Here is a 26870-nt window from a genome sequence, read left to right on the forward strand (position 1 = left end):
TTTTACTGGCAGTATTTGTTTTTATTTTTCTTCATTTCTCATTATTTTGTGACTAACGTGAACACAAGTTATTCGAGGAGCTAAAATGGTGAAGTTCAATAGAAGGGAATTCAGCATCTCTCTTTTTGAGCGTCCCGTATAAGCGAGTCCTATTTACAGTTGAATGTGTTAACTGAGATCCCATTAAAACCTCTTACATTTCAAGCAATTTTTGAAACTACATCAGTTCAGAAGTTAGTTTTTATAAAGCTGGTCTTTGCCTATGGATCACAGAACTGCGATCTTAGTGGTAAGGTTGTACAGAACTCTCCATAGTATTTCATTGTTTTGGAAGTTAGGAAGTATCTAATGAGTAAAACAGAGAATGATGTAAAGAGAAGAATACATCTTCATAGTGTAAGGCAATTTCATTTTATCTTGTAAAATCGTCTTTTATTCCAACTCCAGTCTTTGAAGATCACAGAATCATAGAATGGCTTGAGTTGGAAGAGACTTGAAAGATCATCTGGTTAGAACCCCCTGCTGTAGGAAGAGTTGCCACCCATTAAATCAGGCTCTAGATCAGATTGCCTGACCTGGCCTTGAACACCTCCGATGGGGCATCCACAACTTCTCTGTTCCTGTGCCAGTGCCTCACCACACTCTGAGTGAAAAATATCCCCCTGACATCCAATCTAAGCCTCCCCTTTTTTAGATTAAATCTGTTCCCCTTGTCCTATCTCTGCCCATTTGAAAAGTCAGTCTCCCTCATGTTTATAAGCTCCCTGTTATTTGTGGAAGGCCTCAGTGAGATCTCGCCAGAGATTTCTCTAGGCTGAACTAGCTCATCTCCCTCAACCTTTCTTCCTAAGAAAGGTGTGCTCCAGACCTTTGATCATTTTCATGGCCTCTTCTGGACTCACTCCAGCAGCTCCACAACTGGCTTGTGCTCAGGACCCCAGGCCTCTATGCAGTGCTGAAGGTGTGGCCTCACAAGGGCAGAACAGAGGAGGACAATCTCCTCCCTTGCCACTGGCAAAACAAGCAACTGTGGCTGTCTTGCATACAAACAGCTCTTGCTGAAACTAACTGTAGTTATGGCTTGAGTGTGGGATATGAAATATAATGTTAAGTATCTCTGAAATCAGATTTTGGAATGTTTCTAGATGAACACCCAAAATAAATGGATGCTAGGTGCCCATTCTGGCTATGATCAGTAGTAAAATAGTGGCAGTTACAGAACTTAGTTTTATGGGACAGGCTGTGGTAATTAAGTAATTTAGTGTAACCGTTTCATAGTCAGAAGAGAATAGAAATACTAGGGAAAAGTCTGTTCAGTAAAATTCTTTGCTCAGGAATGCTTAGGATATTCTTTGAAAAAAGTTAAATTTAACAAGTAGAGAATGCTCATTGATTGCATAATGAGATTTCTTTATAAAAGTTGCATGCATTAAGTAAGAAAAATGTACATTGTAGCATGTAAAAAATCTAGACTGAATTAAAGTTATACTTAGTTCTGGTCCTTATTACTTGTTGGATGGCTACTCAATCTTTAAATTATTTTCTGTTGTCAGAAGTTGTAATTTCGTGTGCATGTGTGCACATACATGCATAGACAATTACTAAATAACATTACCATAACTTTTTTTTTTCTTTTTAATAAAAGTTAACTTTTTGCTAGCTTTTGTGTTGCTGTAAGAGAGAATAGATGTGTTCAGTATGGTAGGTGCCTAAAATATTATAGGCTGGTGGAAAAAGGTTGAGGCTTGAAACAGAAAACAGTTCCTTCTATGGATGTGTAAAGGAGTAGAATAGACATTTTTAGATTAAGGCAAGATATATATATGTTTGAGAAATTATTTATATGTTTTCAGTGTTGGGGTGCTTTTTTGGTGCTAAGAGAGAAATTTCTGAAATGGAGTATAGAAGGAAAAGTATCTGAATTAAAATTGGCAGAAAACACTTCTGAGAGGTACTGAGAGGAATAATACTTACGGTTAGAGAATTAGAATTAGGAAGATTCAAAATCTGCAATTTGTTTCAGGGCTACAAGATCCTGCCAAAAATTTTAAATAAAAGATTAGCCTTCAGTTAGGCTAAGATAAGAGTATTCATAATCTTTACAAAAACATCTTCAGCATAGCAGAGAAGAAGCAACAGATCTAAGCAAAATTTGCAATTGGTATGGGCTACACATCTAAACAGGAGACGAATATGACAAGCATGGAAAGAAGTAACTTCAAACTGTGTGTTATAGTCCTAACTATTTGATGCTTGGTTTATCTTCTTTGCTTAGGTATTTTCTGTAATGCTGAAAGAATACTTAATAAGTGTTGACTGCAAAAAACTGCTCATAAGATCTTTAATGTGTCTGAGGAAATGGAAAGTAGGCACTGTATCACTATGAAGAGTTCAGAGACATGGTTGTTATTTTCACAGATTTTCAAACAATTTGCATATCTTCTTTTTTAAACTGAAGCATCAGAATTTCAGATCTCAAAAAAAAAAAAAAGGGGGAGGGGGAAGAATTGAAGAAAGCAGAACAGCTCTTTACTAAACATCATCACATACATGCAGTTCAGTGACAAGAAATGTATTTACAAATCTATGCTATGTAGAATAGAAATTTTAGATGAAATTGGCATTCTGTGCTCCTCAATTACAAACTTGTTTAATATATCTCACTAAGCACAGCAAAATTGAGTGTAAAAGCTTTTTTATTTATTGCTGTTCATTTGGAAGTAGGTGATAAATATATTTGATTGTAGCAAAATGGTTGGTGCTTGTCAGTAACTTAGTACTGCTCAGGAAGGGAGAGGTTAAGGCAATTGAGAAAGTAACAAATGTGGTAGTGGCTTTTCCTGAAAAATGTGTTAGTGGTCATTATTGTACACAGTTGTGGAGGAATGTAATATTTTATATGCTGAGAATAAATATATATATATATATATATAAATACCCTGGAAAGGGTAAAAAAAAAGGAAGGGTAAATTTAGGGGAATACAAGTCAGCAGCAGCTATTTATGACCATGTAGTCATACTTACATATCTTTTTTATTATTATTTCATCAGAAGTAATTTAACAAAAAAAAAAAAAAAAAAGTAAAAGTAATTCTAATCCTGGCAAGAACATGCAGAAATTCTCCTTGCAGCAATGTCACGCTCCATGAGGAAGCATTTTGTTTTGCTTTGAGAATGAACTACTTCCAGTTTGGGGTCTAAGTATCGAATTCTGACTTGATGATGAAGAAACCTCCATCTGTAACAAAATGTAATTCTTATGTAAGGATTACTTTGTCATCTTAAGTAACTGCAAGGTTAGTTGTTGTAATTCTTAAGTGAAAAGGAGAGAAACTTTAAGCTTAACCCTGTGTTTGCTAGTTACAAAATGTAGTGAGCTTATAAACTGCTCTTGGATTCACAAAAGCTTTATACGTTAACAGATTTTGACAGTTGAATTTAAAGAAAAAAAAGTAAGTAAAAATAAGGAGGCTACATTTACATTGGAATAATAGTAAAAGCTCTTCTTAGAGACACGTAGACATAGAATAAGACAGGAAATAACATTACTTCCAACAGAAGCTAATGGTGTCATTTTTTTTAATCTTTACTTCCAAAAGGTTTTCTCTTTTGTAAGCTGTTTGTTTATGGCTTCAAGGCAGATAAAGTTTCTGTTCTTCAAATGTGTCAGTTTGGGTATTCTGTCTCCTAGGGTTGGTGGCAACCAACAGCCTTTAGGCTAACTTAACAATTTTCACTTCCTAATAGCTATACCTCTGCTCCCAGCTCCTTCAGATCCCTTTGGAAGAAACAACCTTACTTAATAGTTATTAGTTTTCAGGAAACGTTCTAGTCCTTTCATCAAAACAATAGGTCAAATCAGTATGAAAAATAATGGGTTATGAACCACTTTGAAAATTATTTTGTTCCATTATCTCAAACTATGTCCAGTGTCACATTAAGCAGGCATTAGATTTTACTCATTTCTGTAGTGTCTTTCCAACCTTTGTCCCCCTCTTTTCTACCAGCAATATTATGTCCTGTGTGTCTGTTTTAGTCATCTTACTGACTTCATGTTGGAACAAAAAAAAGGCATGTTTAAACAGATACAGAAAATGAAACCTGATTTTATTAAATATGAATACATACTTATTTGACAGGTATTTAGTTACAAGGTCACAGTGGCAAAGGTGATGCTGACAGCCATATTTTGATTTCTTTGTCAGTAAGATAGCTGCTCATCTTAAAGGCACTTCCTGTGATACTGTGAGTACGTATTTTTAACATAGTACTTAATTATTCCCTGGGATTTAAGGTGAGGTGATATCATTACTGGAATATATATCATTTGGACCCTAATTTCACCATTATTTTTGTCAAACAACAAACTGGACAGTCCTGATAAGACAAAAATGTGCAGTTTCAGAACATAAAAGACTTTATTCAGAGTTAATTAGAAAAACTAAAGCTATCTATGAAGGCTTATCCCTTACTATAATTGTAAGACTGAAACACTGCAGTTCAGAAGGAGTATGATTACTGGCTCTGTAACTAATCAGACAAGCTCAAAATGAATGTCTTTCAAAACAAGTATTCACAATCTCGTTAAAACGACCTGAGCTGACGCAACACCCTGAGCAGCCTTCAGTAGTGGTCCCTTTGTAGAGAACTGTTTACTAGACTTTTGCTCTCAATTACTTCAATTCTGATTATTTCTAGGCAAGATATCATTGTGTCACAAGGCTTGATGTTGGAAAGCCTCTTCCGTTTAATTTCTAACAGAAGTTGGAAGTAGCCAGGGTCAGAGAAGGGGGCCTGTCTCAGTAAGACTACACAGATGTTATGAGAGAAATACATGTTTTGGAGATGAGATTTTTTAGGCACCCCTAGGATGTTCCTGCCTTTTTTCTAAAATTTGGTAAAGTAAGTTCTCACCTGTATGTCTCAACAGCTATGCATTCAAATGTCTTAACTGGATCTTGCAGTACCGTGGCTGGAAACTTCATCCAGATCAGAAACTGGTACTTCCAATAGTATGATGGTGCAGCTTAAGAGCAATGAACAGAAATGATGTAGAGGTGAAAAAAAGAAGACTAGTTTTAGTCCGGGACGGTTCAGGATTCTTTCCAGACTGTGGTGGTCGACATGCTAAACTTAACATACAAAACTGTTTTGTTATCTTCAACTAATTCAGCCCTCTATAGAAGTCAGGTTCTGTTGCTAGCATCAAACCGACATAGAACTTAAGGTTGAACTTAATTGTACTATGCTTCTGATGTTTTTTTTTGTTTGTTTTTCTGGAGATGTTTGTTTTAACAGCTTCTCTTCCTTTAGAACAGATAAAACTAGTTGTTTCTAGCCAGTTATCTCATACTGTATTAACTAGAGGTAAGCATCCTGGTAGTCTAAACATAAAAGTGCATGGAAGTATCCTCCCTGAAACTAATCTAGTCAGTCAGCTTTCCTGAAACTGCACTGAGTATTGTAAGGAAAAAAATTATTCATGCTAGACTTCAGTTATCTCAACAAGAACAAGCTGTGCCTTCATCTACATTGTCTTCTAGCCATACACAGATACTCTAAAGGTCACATTGTCTCATCTCAAACAAAACCAAACAAATAATATGATGTATCTTGCTGGTGTTTCTTTCCCACTGAGTGTCTTCAGACAGGCAGCATCCTTCAGCTGTTCTAGCTAGTACAAAACAGCTGTGAAATAACGTTAGTTCTTCTGACATTTACTGGATGTTTCTTGCTGAGATCCAACTGTTAATCAGAAACAAGAAGTCTACTCGTTGCAAGTTATCTATATTGAATTCTGAATAACTTCTTAAAATGATGCTTCTGTCATATTGGTTTGGTGTTTTATGCTTCTGTCATATTGGTGTGTGGTTTATAAAACTGAGAAAGTCTGGTTCCAGAAAATACAGGGCCTCCAGGCAAATATAAGAAATTGAGAGAGGAGCTGGCTACACTTAGTAACTGGGAGTCCTCAGTGCTTCCCACTTGTATCTGCGCACGTCCTTTCTCCTTTATAAATACTGTGAGTAGTGAAAAGATGTCAGCAAATAAGCAAGACTTCAGGCTTGCTGTTTATGCTGAGAGTATGGAGGTGTTGAGCAGATCTCTAGCATTTGCTTATGTTCATTGGAATCCTAGGTGCAGGGATTTCTTACTTATTTTGTCAAAGAAACTCACTTAAGCTAAAGTTTGTGGGTTTTGAGCAGCATCACTTCACACTGCTTGCACTCTGTGAGGTACACACTTTTTTTATACATTCAGACAGTTCCTAAATACTTTCAAGTGTGGTGGTTACTATTTTGCACAAGTAGGATTCAGTCCAGAAAATATCTGTAGCCACTAACAGTGACCTGAAACCCCCTCTCTCATTACTCTACTGTTGGAATGTTGTTAATGTCTCTTACAATTGGTGGTGGGAGAAAACTAAATCAACTTATTTGGAGTTGTGTCCCTCCTGTGAAAACACTAGAATTATCCCTGAAAGCACCTTGTTCTTACAATGATTCTCAGGGCTTTTATTGTTTTTATGTCAGATTTTGTTGTTCTCTTAGTTCTTATCCTCCACTGAGCAGCGTTTTGTTTTGTTTTGTAGTAAGAGAAACTAATTTCAGTCAGATAAAATAAAGAGTTTTTCCTATCTCTCTCTTTTTTTAATATAAGAAAAATCAAGCGGCATCTGTTTTAGAAAGTCAGTTAATTGTATCAAGTATTACACATTGGAATTAGAATGCAGTGTCTGTGGCAAAAGCAGGAAGCTGGCAGATTTGCTTGTTTGAAAACAAGGAGTGTATTAGTTGTGAGCTAGGAATCTGAAACCTTTTTACAAACTGTAACATATTGTTCTTATTGCAACCGAGATCTACAAGCAAATTAATCAACTGAACTAACTGTTGATACAGCTAAGAAGGAACACTAAAGATGCTTAAAAAGGTCTGGAGGAGCTTGTTTGGGGAGGTTGTTCATATAGTTGTATCAAAGCATTAAGAATGCTCCATTTGCCGTTCAGTCCTCTCCTTTGGAAATGATTGCTTAGAAAGAAGTTAGCAGACTTTTTTTCTTCTACAGGTCTCCTTTCATCTATTGGTAAAATCAGAATGTTTGTACTTAGGAACTTAGTTTTATTTTTAAAATGGTGGAAATGTATAGTTAAAGCTAATGAAAACCACATTAATGCCAAATACTTCTATATAAAGGAAATTCCAGATATGTTCCCACATCATCATCAATTTCTGGATGATTTCAGAGGCTACTGAACCTGATTAAAATAATTATAGAAGTTTCTTAAAGTAAATATGGTATTTATTCGAAATTTCTATTATATCATACTACTTGAATGTCTGGATTTGTTCTTAGTACTTGGACAAGTTGAATGACCTTATAAGGGTTACGAAGCATTCAGGCTCCATAATTGTATTTGAAGCAAATAATTCATATTTTTTAAATAACAGGTTTTTTTTTTTTCTTACCTAATTTGCTTTGTTCATTTAATTTCTTTGAAATTGGCCCTGTTACTTCAGTAATTATTTTCTGACAGGAGTTTTCACCTGGGATATTCCATTTGCAAGGATGCTGAGTAGAATGCTACTCAAAATCATTGAAGTAGGACTGTTTATAAATATGACAGATCCTCTTAAGGATGTTTTCAAAAGACATAATTTCCAGGGTGTAAATGGTGGCTTCTGATTCTGATTTCTATGTGAAAGCTGTAATAGTCACAGTTTTTCTTATCTAAACAGTATATTTTTTTTATCCCATGACATGTATGAAATAATGCAAATTTTTAATCATGAGTTATTTTTTCTTAAAATGAAATAGAAGTATACTTGTTTGAATTGGATTTATATGCATATTGAATGTTTCTTTCCATTCAAATCATGTAGCCTCTGTTGTTCATAACAGAACTGATGATAGTTTCTGATACTTGTGTACGCAACTCTCAAACAAGCTGGCTATCTCCTGTTTAGTAGGATATACATTTATCATCATTTTTATTAAATCCCACCAAAAAAAAGTTGAAAATGGACTTCACCAAAACAGTTGGGTTAGGCTTAAATATTTTGTGAAGAAGATTGTTCTTGTGGACTTTGCATACTTAATTTTGGGTCCAATAAATTGTTCTGGAATTTAGTGAATTTCTTGTCTAAGACAGCTATACCAATGACTGTAAATGGGAAAATACTGTTCTGTGCATTACTAGCTGAATCTGTGGCTGACGTCCATTCTTATTTGCAGGGAGGGGAAGGGCAAGACCCAGACTGAATTAGTATAGGAATATTTAATAGACCACTCTTGTGTTTCAGTTATGAGTCTTCTTTCCGCTGTGTGCTATGTGGAATCTGTTTGCAGTCATGAAGCTTTATTTTCTTTGAGACTAAGCTCCTTATGTGGTGACAGATTTCAAAAGAATGTATTTTGGCGTGTATTGTGACTGTGTGTTATTCTCTTTACAAGTGAATAACTATAGAGTTTTTACACCTCTGTTATATAAAAACAGAGTAAGTCAGCGGTGACCTGCAAATCTAGGTAATTGCTCAAATCTAGATAAATAATCTTATAATTATATACATCCCTTTTCTTTTTCCCAAGGACATACATACAGGAGTAATGAGTATTGGATGCCAAAATGTCAGGTATAAGTAGACTTCTTTGTGTAAATGAGAGATTATAATGAATTGGCATCAATTTTTCATACTACAGGATTGGCTCATTGAATTCCTGAGACACAATTCCCTCTAATGCTACTACTGGCAATGACTGTTTGAATAACTATGTTACATATGCTTTGCTGAAATTTTCTAAAACTGATCTGTTATAATTGTTGTTTTGGGTTTTTTTCCTCCTCTCCTCTTTTCTCTTTTCTGTACAGGTGATTTCTATTCACTGCTTTCCAAGCTGCTAGGAGAAAGGGAAGATGTTGTTCACGTGCATAAACAAAACCCTACAGAAAAGGCAGAATCAGATCTTGTAGCTGAGATTGCTAATGTAGTCCAAAAGAAGGACCTTGCCAGAGAGATCACAGATCATGAGAGGGACAGTACTGTTCTTGTCAGAGACAGAATTCACAAATTTCACAGACTAGAGTCTACCTTGAGGCCACCAGAAAACAAACAGTTTCCTTTACAACAGCCTAAGCATGGTGAGGGAAGCTGGGAAAAAGAAAATACAGGAGGTGGGTTAGGGGTTAATTTTATACAGTGAAATGCAATGTAAGAGCTGTGATCCACATTAGCAAATCTGAAGGGAATATCAGTTGATACTTGGAAGTATTTTATATAGCAGCTTTCCTAATTGTGGAAATGTTCTGCCTTTTTTTAAGAGGGGTTTCATTGTTTTCTTTCCCCTCCATATGTGAAAAACAGTACCAGTACTGTTTGGATCATAGAGGTTGTTTTCCAGTTTAAAAGATTTTATATCAATAATGCTAAAACTGGCTAAAACCAAAAGTACATACTAATCACAGGGAGTGAGGAGTTTTCTTAATACAGTTAATTACTGTGAAGCCATCGCTGAGATAATTTTGTACTTTAATTTTTTTGATTTATTTGGTTTGTCAGACCCAAGATTTTGAGATTCGTTGCTGTAATCCTATTGGCTGTTTTTCACTCATTCCGAAAGAGTTGTAGTTAATGATGAAAAAATCTTCAGAAGTGAAATATTAATTACAAATTGGCTTTGGCTATCCTAATATTCCTGTACAGGCCATTTCAGTATACTAGGATTGTAATTAATTCCCTTCAGGTTTCTATGACAGCAGAAACCTTAGAAGTGTTGTGTTTGTTTTAGTTGCATTTTTGTCTGTGTGATTGTGCTTAGTTTTGCTAATGTGGAAAGCCAGATAATGCAGCATGTGATCAGTATCTTATTAAAAAAAAAAAAAATTATATGTATGCATGGAAGTTATCTGTATGCGTAAGTTGCAGCAGCACTTGCTTGCTTTTATGTTGCAACCAACAAACTTGATGTTTCGAAGTACTGTTGTATACAGTTATGCATCATTCATTTGATTATTTCTATTCAAAATGTAGTGTTATGTGAGCTTTTGTTACAGTATTGAAATTCAGCACAGTTCTAAGTATGTATTAAATGGAAAGCCAAAGCTAGGGACTTTCCAGTGTTCTCTTATTTCAGTTGGATAAATGAAAGCCTTGTCAAATTATTAGCATAGAGGCAAAAAAAAAAAAAAAGTTGGGATATTGTCACATGCCTAACAAGTTAGACATAAGTGATTCCATAAGCAACAGTGGAATTAAATGATTGGAAGGGTAATGTGTATATTTCTGCAAACCCATTTTGTTAACTTCAAAATGATCACATGTGATGTGTTGAAGGAAAAAGGCTTGGAAAAGTCTTTGTTGTAACTGATTCAGATGAAGGAGTGTCAGCGAAGTAAATGAATGCCTTATTCACAACACCATATTATGGCATTAATTCTGACTGTAGAAAGTGTTTTCTCTGATACTTTAGTTGCTCTATATTTATCTGAGGGGAATATGCTTGCGGAGCACTAATAAATGGATTTCTAAAAGGTGCAATTCTGAGATAAAGCAAAACTGAAATGATGTTAGTGTTCTTTTCCATTGTCTCTTGTACTGCTAATTACAGAAATTCTGAACAGCAGAAGCTGTCAGCGCCATCTTTTGGTAAAATTTTTAGTGCAATAAAGTCTTTAATCACATTTAGATTTTTGGATCTATGTATACTAGAGAACAGAACCTTGCTTCTTTGACAGTTCTTTCTCTGACAGAGAAAGAAAATTTAAGGCTTTAAGTTGTGATGATTTAATGAAAAGAAACATTGCACCCTTCATAAAACTGTTATATTGAATTAAAAAAATTCTGCTTGTTAGGAGAAGACTTTGGCTTCTGCTAAATTATAACATCAATGTCATTTAACTGCTTAACAATTACCAGAATTGTAAAAGTTTAATATTTTTAGTCCTGCCAAATATTCTATTCTTTTTTAACATGTGACTGATGTGAAATTTCTAGTGACCAGGTAAGTAAGGTTGTTGTGATCATTATGTCTATAAGCTTATGCTACTGCTCTTCCCACTGTTATATTATTACTGTGTGACTGTTCATTGGTCAGTCATGTTGTTCTGTATCACTGCAACAGCACAATTGCATCTCCTAATTGTAACTTACAGTATAATTTTCCAGTTTTAAAAACTTCTTTTAGAGCTCTTGTTTACATTTGTCAAAATGTAGATAACAACTATGGTGGCAGAAAGTAAATGAAGTGAATGAATAAAATTCATAAAGTTAAGATCTGCCAAGGGTTTACAGAGAGTAAGTTGTAATTTTACTGATGAATAGAGGCTTCACCCTTTTTATTCTAGGGAGGTTAGCTGATTTGCATTTTGGAAGTCTGTTAATAATGTTTCTGAATCAAAAGAATTGCTATGCAGGTGTTCTGATTGTCAGTTTAGAAACCACATTTACAACAAAACCACTGATTGTTGTATAGCTGTATTTTCAAGTTATTTTAATGGGTATAAGTCATTGCTTGGTTTCATACGTAACTGGTTGTGGGCTGCTTTTGTAGGGAATTAATAATAGTCTCAGATGTATGCGAATTTAGCATGCAGCTTTTGTAAGAAAAGCGAGTTCCCTTTTGGATACACATTTATACGAGAGCTTCCTGTTTGAAACAAAGGGCAAAAAAAAACCCATAATAAATGAATTTTGAAAAACTGTAAGAAAATGCAATGTTCTTATGATTAATAACATTTCACTTTAAGGTCATTTTCAACCTAAATGATTCTATTATTTTATTGGTTTTATCTATCAGCAATCTTTTAGCCTTTTAAAAAGGACAAACAAAATACAAACAAACAAAATTTTGTATTTTTGTGTATTTTGTAGTACATGACTTTTGAGAAACTGAATTTTACAAAGACCAAAATGTATGTTTCTGTGTTTAGACTTTGAGATGTTCTAGATTTTTTTGAAAAGTCTTAGTGATCAAGAAACATCAAAACATTAAACGTGCATAAGTATGGCATGGACAAGTGACACTGGCTTTGCATCCTTTCATTCCTTTTGAAACCCTATTGTCGTGGCACTGTGGCTGCTGTTAATGAGCAGTACTGTGCAGAGGTACTGTGGGTTTTTTGAATATGTTTAACTTTTTTCTTCACAGTTCTTCTTTTAGCTTGAAGCTTTTTTTTTTTTTCTAGACTAAAACTACCACAGATTAGGATATAAGTTGTTTCAGAATTTCGCAGTTGATGGTGTTCCCAGCAGATGACGACTGTCTTAGATTTGCCTTAGTTTCTCTGTAACCTACTCTGTTTTCTAAAACTGCAAAGATAAAATTGCAAAAAATATCAAAATATCTTTACAAAGTTAAAATATATGTCTTAGATAGGTTTTAGCACTATTTTTCTCTTTTCTGGGAGTGGATTGTAGAAGGTTGTTTTCTGTCCTCCTCATCTGTTACTCCTCAGACTGCATCTCTTCCCAGTATTAAGGAAGTGGGGGTTATGGTTATCAGCTTGCAGAGCTGGGGATTGTGTCCCATCTCATTTTTTCTTTCATAATGCAGCAGCAATGCAAACCAACCTCTTTGATTTCATATTAAGTACTTTATCTGGGAGAAATTAATTTTCTTAATCAACACTCTGCAATTTTTACAGTTTTTTTCTGCCTTTAATTACAATTTTTACGTACAACAGAGGTTAAAGCAAACTTCTTCTTACATTTCTGATTTTAATCTTAAAGTTACAGCTATGTTTTTCTTCCTTCATTGGGAGTTCTACAATTTAAGAGACAAGTGCAGCAAGTATCTACTTGTTAGTAGCGGTTCACTTGCCTAATTCCTGTACTTTTGGTTTAGTATGAAGATCAGATTTGTGTTACTCAAAAACTGCCCAGCATTTGTTCTCAAACAGTGTCCTAATTCATAAACAGTGATAGATATTATTATGCCCTTTGTTTCTTTCGTCAGACTTAGGTATGTTTCTTATTCGTGCCTGTAATATATGTAAAAATATATATAATTATATATGTACTATTATATATATATCTATATAATATATAATTTTAAATAATAATAGATAACAGTTGTGTGTTTCTGTAATTCATCAGTGTTAGAAAGTATTTACAGAGCTCCTCAGACATCTAGAATCTGTGTAGCTATATGCTTATAAGACACAGAAGAATGAAGTCAGTAGAAGTTTTGAAATTTCTGTGTTCCTGCAAATAGCAGGATACCAGTGTTTGTGCATGCTTTACTGCAATAAAATTATGCTTGGAATTGAATTGCAGCGTTTTCATGAAAATTATGCATGTAAGGTAATATTCATACAATATCAAACACTCCTGTTTGCCAATTTTATGGTGTTTTTTTGTTTGTTTGTTTGTTTGTTTGTTTATAAATACACTGCATTAATGTCTTTTCTTTGTTTCTTTGATCAGATTTCCATATAGAAGAGGCTATGGAGTGGCCAGGGTTAGACCTCAAACTAGGCCAAGTTTCTGGTTTGGCTCTGGACCCTGAGAACAACGTAGTTATCTTCCACAGAGGTGATCATATTTGGGATGAAAAGTAAGTAGGTCCTTTGCAGAATTACATGTTAAAAGATCAAATTGGTGTATGCTGTTTGAGTATCTTCTTGAAGAAACAAAGTAGATTGCAGATCCTTTTCTGTTTAAGATTCAGCTCTTTGTGCAGATCCTTGGCTATTTAAAATTCAACTCATTGGCTGAAAGTGCCTTGAGGAGACTCAGAGCTTGTAACTGACAAGTGTCATTTATGGGATTGCTAGATCTTTAGACAATAAGAACATTTATCTAAGGATTAAGATCATTGTACATTAGGTTCCAAAACTGCATGACCAAATTAGTGTGGTATTTACTTAAATTAATTATCCCTGATTCTCCATGTTGTTGTCTGGATTAACTAGACTGGGAGAATGATATTTCAGTAAGATTTATTGCTACTAATGCCTGGGTGTAAGGCATGCAGAGCTAGTTTTGGTTCATCTGGATTGATTGCATCTCTCTCTATATCCACTGGGGAAAAAAATTGAATTGTTAAAGAGAACATTTTTTCATTACTGACTTAATTAAAAAACTAGTGTAATCTTCAAAAAGAGAAGAAAAGCCATTCTTATAGTGTTTAATACAGCCAAAAATATATAATCTAAGGACAGAACATTCCAAATACAGTATGGTGGCCCTGTTCATATAATGCTGTCTTTCACTTATAGTTTAGGAATCCCTGTGAAATCTTTACACCATTATCAGTGAATTCGAAAGTTTGACTGTTGGACATTGTGTGGAAAAAATCAGCTTCAAAGAATTATTGTATCTGTTGGCTAAGCACTTCATTCGATATTAGAATCATAGAATCATAGAATTACTCAGATTGGAAGGGACCTCAAGGATCATCAAGTCCAACCCCAGCCTAACCATAGTACTCTAACTTTAACAACCCTCTGTTAAATCATATCTCCGAGCACCACATCCAAACAGCTCTTAAACACATCCAGGGACAGTGACTCAACCACCTCCCTGGGGAGCCTATTCCAATGTTTAATCACCCTTTCTGTAAAGAAGTGTTTCCTAACGTCCAACCTAAACTTACCTTGGCGCAACTTGAGGCCGTTTCCCCTCATCTTGTCACCTGTCACCAGTGAGAAGAGGCCTACCCCGCTCTCACTGTAAGCATCTTTCAGGTACTGGAAGAGAGTAATAAGGTCTCCCCTCAGCCTCCTCTTCCTCAGACTAAACAGCCCCCGCTCCCTCAGCCTCTCCTCATAGGGCTGATTTTCCAAGCCTTTCACTAGCCTCGTTGCCCTTCTCTGGACCTGCTCCAGTACCTCCACGTCCTTTCTGTACTGAGGTGCCCAAAACTGAACACAGTACTCGAGGTGAGGCCTCACCAATGCCGAGTACGGGGGAAGGATGACTTCCCTAGTCCTGCTCACCACACCATTCCTGATACAAGCCAGGATGCCATTGGCCTTCTTGGCCACCAGGGCACACTGCTGGCTCATGTTCAGCTGACTGTCCATCAGAACACCAAAGTCCCTTTCCGTCAGGCAGCTTTCCAGCCACACCTCCCCAAGCCTGTAGGGTTGCCTGTGGTTGTTGTGACCAAAATGCAGGACTTGACACTCGGCCCTATTGAAACACATGCCATTAACCTTGGCCCATCGATCCAGTCTGTCCAGGTCCCTCTGCAGTGCCCTTCTCCCCTCTGGAAGATCAAGACTCCCTCCCAACTTGGTGTTGTCTGCAAACTTACTGAGGGCACATTCAATCCCTTCATCAAGATCATCAATGAAGATGTTAAACAGAAGTGGCCCCAGTACTGAGCCCTAGGGAACACCGCTCATGACGCCAACTAGATCCAACTCCACTGATCATGACTCTTTGGGCCTGACCATCCAGCCAGTGCTTCACCCAGCGGAGCATACACCCATTCAGACCATGGGCAGCCAGCTTCTCCACGAGAATGTTATGGGGGACAGTGTCAAAGGCCTTACTGAAGTCCAGGTAGACCACATCAACAGCCTGACCCTCATTCACTAAGCGGGTCACCTTGTCATAGAACGAAATCAGGTTTGTCAAACAGGATCTACCATTCATAAACCCGTGCTGACTGGTCCTGATCCCCTGGTTGACCTTTAATTGGTCCATGATGGTTCCCGAGATTATTCGTTCCATAACCTTCCGGCAGTCTCAAGGTGAGACTGATAGGCCTGTAGCTACCAGAATTATCTTTCCGGCCCTTTTTGAAGATGGGCGTCACATTTGCCAGTTTCCAATCCACCAGGACATCCCCAGTTAGCCAGGACTGCCAAAAAAGGATGGACAGTGGCTTGGCAATCACATCTGCCAACTCCTTCAGCACTCTAGGATGCAGTCCATCTGGTCCCATGGACTTGTAAGCATCCAGCTTTCGCAGCAGGTCCAAAACTATCTCATCATGGATCATTATTATTCTGTTATTATTCTGTTCCCCATCCCTATCTGCCAGTGCAGGGGGCTGTGTTCCCAGGGAGAAACAAGTCTTACTATTAAAGACTGAGGCAAAGAAGTCATTAAGTACCTCAGCCTTATCCCTATCCTTGGTGACCAGGTTGCCCTCGGGATCCAACAAGGGATGGAGATTCTCCCTAGCCTTCCTTTTGCTATTAATGTGTTTATAAAAGCATTTACTGTTTTCCTTTACCTTAGTGGCCAAGCTCAGTTCTAATTGCGCTTTGGCTTTTCTAATTTTCTCCCTGCACAGCTTCACTACATACCTGTAATCCTCATAAGTAGCTTGCCCACTCTTCCAGAGACCATAAACCTTTCCTTTTGTTCTTGAGTTCCAGCCAAAGGTCTCTGTTCAGCCAGCCTGGACTCCTGCCCATCGGCTCGTCTTCCGTGACATGGAGATGGTCAGCTCCTACACCTTTAAAACAATTTCCTTAAAATATTCCCAGCCTTCCTGGGCTCCCATGCTTTCCAAAACTACCTCCCAAGGGACCCTCTCGACCATGGTCCTAAAGAGGTTGAAGTCAGCCTTCTGGAAGTCTAAGGTGGCAGTTCTGCTAACAAGGTTAGAGAAGTCTAGCATCTCATGATCACTGTGCCCCAGACGGCCTCCAACCTTTACATCCCCCACCAGACCTTTTCTGTTAACAAACAGGAGGTCCAGGATATTGCTTCCCCTCGTTGGCTTCTCCACTAGCTGTGTCAGGAAGTTATCTCCCACACAGTTTAGGAACTGGGACTGTTCCCTGTCAGCTGTATTATAGTTCCAGCAGATGTCTGGGAAGTTGAAGTCCCCCACCAGAACGAGGGGGAGTGACCTAGAGACCTCACCCAACTGTTTATAAAGCATCTGGTCCACCTCTTCATCCTGGGTGGGTGGCCTGTAGCCGACTCTCACAATAACGTCAGTCTTGTTGGCCTTTGCTTTTATTCTGATCCATATGCTCTCAACCATATCATCAACATTATTTATTTCCACACATTCATAGTCTTTTTTAACATGGAGAGCTACACCACCACCTTTCCTACCCGGCCTGTCTCTTTTGAAAAGCCGGTAGCCCTCCATCACTGCACTCCAGCTGTGGGAGTCGTTCCACCACGTTTCCGTGATGGCAACTATATCATGACTTTCCAAACACACAATGACCTCCACCTCCTCTTGTTTATTACCCATGCTGCTTGCATTAGTATAAAGACACCTGAGCTTGGTCTCTTTGCAAGTGGCGTATTGTTTAGTTTCCTTTTGCAAATGAAATGCATTCATTTTTAGTTCATCTTCTTACGACTTCTTATTTCTGCTGCTTCATTATTGTCCCCATCAGTTACCTTGTTACGAAGTTCAGAGGCCTAATATAATCAATACTCCTTTGTATCAAAATAATTGTGTCATTCCTGTTGCTTTTAGAAGTGGAGGATAAGAAATTAACTTGGAAGCTAATGTATTTAGCAGGAAATACACAGATAATTGAGTATAATTTTTTCTTTGCAAATCTTAAACATGATGAATTGAGCCTGAGAGCTCAGAGTTTTTCTATTTTAGTGTATAGTACAGGAACAAATTAAAAAAAAAGAATCTGTGCTATTAGAAACTGCACAAGTGTTTCCAATGCATTATTAATATATGCCATAAAAGCTGGATCCTTGATCAACTAAATACGGCTGAATGAATGGTCTGTGCTGTGTTATAAAGCAACCTAAGTCTGCTTTTGGAGTACAGAAATAGTTACACAATGACAAGTCCTGTAATATAGTAGCAGCTTTTCAGTGGCTCTTTGTTCTTTCTTGGCATAGTTTAAAAAATAAAATAATAATAATTCCTTTAAATTATTCATGTTCTCTTACCACATACTGTTTTCAGTTTAGTCTTTCATGCTGTATGTGCAGTGTGCAATTCAAAAAGAAGATGGAACTATTCACCTGGCTGAGCAATTAATCATTCAAAAGTTTTTGGTTTTCATGGTGAAAAAAGATTGACTGTGAGCAAATTATAGAAAACATAATGAAGAATATAGAAACTTTCTTGAACATCTTTATTGCATACCTAACAAGGTAGATAGGTTTAATTTAGTCTGCGTATTGACTAAGAATAGAGCTCTGTGTTGTACTTTCAAGGGTTATGAGGTCAGGTGATCTGTCTAAGCTCAGTACATAGCATGCCAGAAAGACACTAGATGTGGTACTAAATTGTTTATGTTAATATGAAGTGTCCAGCTGAGAAGCAGAAAAATAGCTGTGAAATTATATTGCAGTTTGAAGTTAGAAGTTCTGACATTCTGCATATTTTAGTTGTCCTTTGATACGAAACTGCAGAATCTATTAGAAAACCATGATAGGAGCAGAGCAATATAATGTTTAACTATAAGGTGTTCAATTCTTTTGTTTGCTTTTTCCTTTTTTAAACTTGCAATATTTTTTATTCCCATTTACCAAATAAAAAAGAAATGCTGACTACCTTGTAAAATGGTCTTAAGCCCTAGGAAGAGTGGCTCTGTAGAACGCTAGTCTAACTCCTAGAAAAGAATATTTTACAGGGAGAAGATGCACGAAATTCCTTTCCATACCTTCGTTTCAGTGTTCACTAAGCTTCCTTTGCTGAAAATACTGTACAGTCTCATATTTATGCTGAAAGCACTCATTTCCCAGGAGAGCTGAGTAGTTATTAACAGAGAAACCTTAGAATTCTGGGCAGGGCTGTTTCTAGGATCCAGAATAATAATAAGTAAAGTTGATCAGTTTTTTAAGCTGTCTAACTAGTCAGCTAGTCAGAGATAGAATCTTTTTTTCTTTTTGTTGTTGCTGTTGTTTTTGTAGAATATGTACCCTCACTAAGATTCTCTTCTATGATTAGCTGTGCTGATTAATACTAATAGTGTCCACAGAGCTTGAGCTGTTTTCACTTGTATCCATTAATGTGGGCGTAACTAACACATTTTAGCAAAGATAAATAGGTACCAAACAAGCATCCATCACGCAGCTGTGGAAGGCAGGAGTAAGATTCTTGGCCCCAAACCTAGGTGTTTGCATGCATACATAAAGATATAATGTTAGCCAAGTACCTTAGAAACCGCTTTGTTGCTGCCAAGCATTAGTTCTGTCTGTCCAGTGTTGCTTTTCCAGTGGTCATCTATGCCTGCAACAAGGTCTTAGGAGTATCGGGATCTTGGGCCCCTGCCATTTACTGAAATCAGGCAATGTGAGTTGGGCCTTTATGGGAGACTTTGTGGGTTTGTTTCTTTATTCCTTTTTTTTTAATAATTGTTTAAAACAAGAGAGCTTATCACGGATGATTATTGTCAATAACGATAAGGAATAAAGCAAAAGCTATCAAGCCATCATCAAAAAAGCAAATAAACATTAGTAGGCCATTTTGTGTGTACCATTAGTGTTACCCTTGAGCATGAGCTGTCAGCCTCTCTGTGTTGCTGTAAAAGCTAATTGGCTGCATTAGGCACATTATTGTCAGCATGTTAAAAGCTGTAACCCTTCTCCTCTACTAAGCACTGGTGAGACCACACCTGGAGTGTTGTATGTGAAGATGATACAGGGACTGGAGTATATCCTTCTGTGAGGCAGCTGAGAGAGCTAGTGGAGATCTCATCGATGTCTATAAATACCTGAATAGAATGCAAAGAGGACAGAGCCAGGCTCTGTTTTGTGGTGTCCCAGGGCAGGACAAGAGGCAGTGGGCACAAACTGGAGCACAAAAGGTTCCATCAGATCATCAGGAAGCACATATCTGCTGTGTGAGTGGTGGAGCACTGGCACAGGTCAAGGCTGTGGGGCCTGGAGACCTTCAGAAGCTGCCTGAACATGGGCCTGGGCACCCTGCTCTGTGTGGCCTTTCTGGAACAGGTGTTGGACCAAAAGACACAGAGGACCATGCCAACCTCGATGATTCTGTGCATTTCACCATAGCATCTTGGCAAAGTGTTCAGGAAGGGTCATGCAGAGAGTTGTAGTAACATTTTGTTCATAATCATTTCCAGCTAAAAGGATATATTGATTTTTGTCAGCAGATAAATAAGTAGCAACAGATAATTAGCATACATAAAGATGATATCTAAACACTATTTTTTTTTAATCCTAGTCTATGTATAAACTTGAATGCATTATTTTACAGGTTTTTCTGGTTACAAATGAAGCTGCTATTGCTTTTCCACAATAAAAATTCTAGACATATGAATATTTAATATTTTGGAGAGACTAGGCTGTTAGGACTATGGAATTTAAAGCCTTAATAGCTTTATTCATTATCTTTTCTGTGACTACAAAATATATTCTTGTTTACCAAGTTGCATCAGTCATGTCAGGGTTTCTCTTAGGGGGATTAAAAAAGGTCTTAAAAATATAAGGCAGGAGGGCAGAGCACATCATTTATTAACATTTTTTGTGCATAATCTAGTATCATTTTTTAACATTTATATCTAAATTTTGTTGACAGAGTTTTAATGAAGGTTAACAGAGCATCTGAAGGCTGAATGCATTCAATGGGTTGAAGGAATAGCCAACTTCTTTATAGGGACACAAAAAGCTGATTATTATTTTCTTTACTCAACATATAGTAGTTTTATGTCTGGAACATTAGTCAGGTCTGGTTTTTAATATCCAGAATACATAATAATGTTGTAATTGTTTAAATAATTTTTTTATTAATAAATTCCATTTTCTTTGAAAATTGTGTGTGGAGCTTTGCAGATAAGATAAATATATATGTATGCATATATACATTAGTTCAGACTGGTAATTATGCCCTGGTGATTAACTGTGTTTGTACTTAGACTGCGTTGTTTTTATTTGCCATAGGAAAAAAAAAAAAAAAAAAAAAACAGTAAAAAAGCTGGGGAGGCTTTTTTGTTTGCCAACTTGCTTTGGAATTGTCTTTAATTGTTGCTGAGTTGGTTTTGTGCTCCTTGAATTAGGATGTCGTAACCTTAGTAGGAAATGCAGACATCCTGACATTAGAACTCTTACAATCATATAATAATAAAATAAGAAAACAATAATACAGTAAGAAAATAAAAATAAAAAAATGTCAAGTCACCCGCACTGGAATTAAAATACAAAACCTGACTTTAAGTTTCGTGTGTACTGGTCACCACTGGACTGTTCTAACGCTGGCTTTGTATTCCAATGTTTTTGTTTAGTTCTTTTGACAGCAAATTTGTTTATCAACAAAGAGGACTTGGACCAATTGAACAAAACACAATTCTTGTTCTGAATCCAAGTAATGCAAAGCTGCTGCGTTCCGCAGGCAGAAATCTGTAAGTTTTGTGTTTTTTGTGGATTTTATTGCCTTTGCTAATAGAACTATTAACATTTCCATATATTTGAGTCCCAAAAGTCACCAACACATTTTCACATGCCTGTTTAGTATTACATTGCGTGATTGTAACCTTTTGAGTTTTTTAAACAACAGAAAAATGAGCAAATAATCAAATTATTTACATCTGCCTTCTACAAATTTATATTATTTAACCTACCAGTCAGTTTATCAGAAATGCAAAGTGTTGTTTGTTTTCTTTAAAGTCACCAAACATTAGCCTGACTGAGAATGCAGAGATAAAGTGACTTCCAAATTTTAGACACTCTTGTAAAGAAAATTCTGTACTGTTAGATAAATCTTTTTCTTTTTTGTGAAATGTCAGCAAGTTATTAATTTGTAGAAGAGTACTTTATCAATTTTTTTTATGTATTAAGATAAACATATTGCTATTTCATGATTAAAAAATGAAATCTTCAAATCTACTTTACATCATTATTCTCAGAAGTTTTTAACTTGATTCTTCTCTATTTATGCTTGCAGATTTTATCTACCGCATGGTTTGAGTGTAGATAAAGACGGTAACTACTGGGTCACTGATGTAGCTCTCCATCAGGTACGTTTGTGAAGCTGTAATGACTGAACATCAGTATTTTGCCGTTATTGTTTGTTTGCTTTCTTTGAGGTTTATGTGAACTTATGATGTAAGCTATTTATATAGGTCTGTTAAGACAGACATTAAGAATATGTCCACAGAAATTGATCCCTATGGCCTTCATGGAATATAGTTGTGTGTGGGGTAGTTTGAGCACAGTATTCAGAAGTAGAAATACCTGTTTTTAAAAAGTGATTCTTTTAAAAGAAGACAGCTTTTTTTTCTGCTAAATCTTTGTTTATCAGCTTTCTTGTGCACTCTAACTCAGAATGTGCAACTGTTTTGTTTGCTGTGCTCATGGGAAATGTATGTGTTAAGAAGAAATTTCTCAGAATCAAAACTGTTACAGAGCTGATAGTAGATGTCATAATCAAAATGTTAAGGTTGTGCTTCGTATATGCAGTTATTTTATGCAGAATAATATATATGCTTTCTATTGGTAGTTCTCACTCTTCTTATTTCACCTTCCATAGTTGAAACCTCTTCTCTTTTCCCATTGACCAAAAAGGTTTTCAAACTGGGAGTGGATGCAAAAGAACCATTGCTGATCCTCGGAGTAGCTCTGCAGCCAGGCAGTGACAACAGTCATTTCTGTCAACCAACCGACGTGGCTGTGGATCCGGTCACTGGCAGCATTTACGTATCTGACGGCTACTGCAACAACCGAATCATTCAGTTCTCTCCAAATGGATTGTACATCATGCAGTGGGGAGAAGGTTAGAATTCTTGGTACTTCTGTCATCAATTCCTACTATCATGAACTGTGAAACTGCTCATTTAAAAAAAAAAAAAAAAAAAATTGTAAGATTCTGTTACCATCATACGTTCAAGGCCTCAATTGATTTTTTTTTTTTTTTTTCTTTTATCACTGGATTCCAGGTTTCTCCTATTTATTCCATTCTGGAATTGTGTTGTTGTGGGTATCTATATATTTACTAAACATAAATACAGCAGCCTATTAGTACGTTTAGCATAAGTGTTGGTGTGTCTTTTTGTATCAGTAAAATGTTCTGACTTTCAAAAAAAAGATGTTTTTTGTAAAAATTCGATCAAATTGTTTAAACCTTCACCATTTTTCTAAGACTTGTGACATTATCTCACCCATTTTCAGCCTGACTGAGGAATTAGAGACTAAGGTTTACCAAATATTGTAGAGGAATAGCTAATTCATAAATTCGGATTTTACAAAGTTAATGTGAAAGACAATTACATCTTCCCTAAATGAGTAAAACTACTTGAAGAATGGAATAATGTTTATTCTTTTCCCAGTGTTTTGTTGCATTATGTGAAATATTATTTTGAAACAGAATTGACAGTGTCAGTGTGTATCCCTCAACAAATGTTGTGGATATTTTGTTTTGCAGAGACTTCTTCAGGCAAAGCCGGACCTGGACAGTTTCACATCCCTCACAGCTTAGCTCTGATCCCTGAATTGAGTCAGCTCTGTGTTGCAGACAGGGAAAATGGTCGAATTCAGTGCTTCAGATTAGAAACTGGGGAGTTTGTAAGAGAGATAAAGCACAAATCGTTCGGAAGAGAGTTGTTTGCTGTTTCATATTCTCCAGGTAATTCTTTTTCCTGTTCTTGATATTTCAGGTGGTAGTTGCGTGATTGCCACACACGTATGTCACAATATACATAAAATAATATTTTATAGAGTTCTACTATGTATCTTCAGCCAGATATTTATTCTCTTTCAAGGTGGTGTTGATGTAATGGAAAATTTTAGAGCTGTCTGTTTTTCCAATTTGCAGGAAGGGAAGCTTGCATAAATCTCTGCTGATGAGAAATGACTGATTAGGCTCCCTAACTGTGATGTCAACAAGTGTATTATATTGTTTGCTTCCTGGTGACTGCACAGTCAATAATTCGTTAGAAATTATGTTTTAAAATATTCATTTCAAGCTCCATTAAGAAGTGCAAACTAAAGAGCTTCCAAGCCATCAAGAAAAGTGTTGAGTTTCTTAAAACAAAAAATCTGAAAGCAAATAGTTCTAATTTAAAAGTTGTAGGATTTACTGTTAAAATTTGATGATTAATACAATTACTGTATTTTAGTTTTTAGTCAGGTTTTTAGTCAGATTTTTAATACCAGTACCAAAGGTAATGGAAATGTTAATAACTGGACTAGGAATTTTGGAATGTGTGACCTCTGAAACTCTGTAGTTGATATCAAATTTAATATTGAGTTTCTCTCTGTTTCATTTTCCAAGAATGTAACAAATGCTGTGCAAGTTGAGATACTTGGTATGTAAAGTCCACTGCTGGCTCTGGCGGTGCCGGCAGCAGATCCATTCTAGGGAGGGAGTGCAAGTCAATTGCATTTTGCAGTCTGCTCCTCTTTTTCTTCCCACACACCCAAAGCTACTTTGTCTTAGATGTGGTAGTGATAAGTTTTGACTTTGTATTCATAATCTCTCTTTATAAACCTGTTGCCCATGAGTTTTTCTAATAGTTTTTTGAGACGCAGACAATTAACCATCACTCAGTATTCAATATGTGGGCATGAGTTCTTACCTAGTGGCAAACTTGTGTCCTCCTTTACTAATGCTCTTCCTGTTGTTGCTCAACATTCTTCTGGAATTGACTGTCACTGCACATGCAGCCAAAGATTTCAGAGACCTTTTGTTGTTGCTCTTTGATCTTGAACTGTCACTGTGAGTTCCAGTCTAAGCTTCACGTATATAAGATCTAGATTTTTTTTCTCACAGATGCAACACCCTGCAGTAGTCTTTGAAGCTCTTCTGCCATCTGTTTGACAATTCAATTACTCTTGACAAAAAGTCTTTCCAGATGCTTTTGATATCAAGACACATAACTATTGCATAGAATTCAGTATCTTCCCCAGTCTGGGAGATGTCACTGTTCACCCCTATTCTTTACATCACTGTTGAAGACCATTTAATGAAATTGTTTTTGCTTCTGATCCCTGAAGGGGAGGGATCCCACTACTCAGATTTTCCTGTCCTGGCCTTTGCTTTCTGTTCATTAGTGGATCTTTCACCCAAAAATGGTGACAACTCTGATTCTTTAATAATTTCTGATGTACAACTGTGTCGAAGACTTTTTGAAAGTCCCAGGTATGTCTACAGAGTCTCTTTTACTTGTGTGATTTTTGTTCTCAATTAGGTGAGGCTGAATTTTCCTTTTGAGAAACCATGCCAAGTTGTTTCCAACAGGCCATGTTTATCTGTATGCTCACCAGTCTTGTTCTACCCTCTTATTAAGAATGAAAGAAAGATCTGTCGTTCCTAGGCACTCTTTTTGACGATTTTTTGTAAATGGAAAATATTTTGGCACTCTTCCAGTCTCTTGGAAGTGTGGCTGTTAACAGAGCTAGATGACTCAGTTTGGCTTGAGTTATTTAATTTTACATTTGACTTGCTTCTGAACTTCAGTAGATGGTATCCATGCCTAGAGTCTTACTAACCTCCAACTTTTCTAAAGCTTTTTATATATCTCCTTGAAGTTGAACTGGCTTCTCTGACATCTTTGCCACAAAAAAAAATTGTGTGTCAGAATCTCCCCAGTATACTCAACAGTGAGAAGTAACCAATAATTGAGCTTCCTTTTTCACATCCTTGTGGTCCCACTGATTGCCTTTTTGATTCTCTGTTTAAATTCATTTTAAGAACTTCCTACTTGCCTGAATAAACATCCATAGCAAAGCATGATTTCTATTTTTTTCAACTCTTCTACATTCCTGTTCTTCTTTGCCCAACCTGTAAAATAGTCTTCATTCTTGTCATTTGTACAACATTTCCAGCTCTGAAATGATAAACTTTTGCCCACTGACACCTTACTTAACTTCCCTATTGTTGTTTAGTTTCCTATTGAGTTACCACTGTCTCTGCCAGTCTGTCTGACAGGTTTTTTCATGTATACTATCTATTATCATTGATCTGCTCTGTAGTTTGCAATGTGTGGGCTATTACAGAAAATCCAATGTTGTTGCAGGTGGTCTACTCTTTGCAGTTAATGGAATGCCTTATCCTGGAGAGTCAGAACCAGTGCAAGGATTTGTGATGAACTTCTCTACTGGAGAGATAATTGATAGTTTCATTCCACTTAGAAAGGTAGAGTATTGTACAAAGTTCCTGGTATGTATACTTACATTTAGGAGATTGTTGACAATGTTCTACTTCTGCAACTTATGTAAGATTATTATTTTATTATTACAGAAAATGAGATGTTTTCAAATGTATGATTTTTCAAAGGAGTTTTTCATAATAAGCTTGGTAAGGAAGCTGAATTATCAGGTCACACTCAAAAATTATACTACCTTCAGTGTAATCTCTTTGGTTAACACCATCAGTTAAGATAAGTTTATAGTTGGCAGAAAGTTATTAAAAACAAATATGAAAGAAAAATAAAGCTCCAGAAATATTCATACAGTTACATGCTAGTAATATGTCTGAAAGAAAATGGTGTTCCTAAGCAGAAATAAAATTGAACATCATGGTTACTTTCTCCCTTTGCAGAAGATTAGTGTTAGGACTAAATGGCATTTATACAGTATTATGAAAAATTAAAGTAAAATTGTTGATTGTAGATCATCTTAGACTAAAGAATAAATGTCAAGATTCCCATTTCTAGTTGGCATATACACTCTGTGATTTGCAGTCCAGTTTCAAGTGGTGCTAGAGAGAGATTTATTCCTGAGTATAGCAAATTGCTGTGCTGCCTACAGACTCTAACAAATACTGAATATATGGACTTGTAACCAGGATTCATTATTTCTATAGGAAATTTTGTCATGATGTTAGCACATCAGTAATCCTTCTGAGGATTTTTTTATCTAATGGTTTTCAGCATTGTGTTCATTTATAGTTGCCAAAGTACGTTCATTATTGTCTTGAGAATCAGTGTGTATTAGATAGTTTCAAGTATTTGTGCACATACAGATTCTTGGGAGACAATAGAACAGGTATACAGCTTTCATAATTTGATCCAAGATCAATCTTTC

The 26870-nt window shown here is 36.3% G+C and overlaps 1 protein-coding gene across 5 annotated transcripts in view; it reads left to right on the forward strand.

Moving 5' to 3' along the window:
* Positions 1-26870, forward strand: part of PAM (peptidylglycine alpha-amidating monooxygenase) — a 126956-nt gene that overhangs the window by 90435 nt on the left and 9651 nt on the right. For 4 of the 5 annotated variants that reach the window (XM_085214215.1, XM_085214217.1, XM_085214218.1 and 1 more), the window contains 7 exons: positions 8867-9169; positions 13419-13548; positions 21134-21250; positions 21793-21865; positions 22413-22620; positions 23269-23469; positions 25862-25980. In XM_085214215.1, coding sequence (XP_085070341.1) covers positions 8867-9169; positions 13419-13548; positions 21134-21250; positions 21793-21865; positions 22413-22620; positions 23269-23469; positions 25862-25980 — 1151 coding nt within the window. The remainder of the gene's footprint in view (positions 1-8866; positions 9170-13418; positions 13549-21133; positions 21251-21792; positions 21866-22412; positions 22621-23268; positions 23470-25861; positions 25981-26870) is intronic. The other variant, XM_085214219.1, reaches the window with a different exon arrangement.

This window comes from Meleagris gallopavo, chromosome Z, assembly GCF_905368555.1.
Source record: "Meleagris gallopavo chromosome Z, MGAL_WU_HG_1.1, whole genome shotgun sequence".
Lineage (NCBI taxonomy): Eukaryota > Metazoa > Chordata > Aves > Galliformes > Phasianidae > Meleagris > Meleagris gallopavo.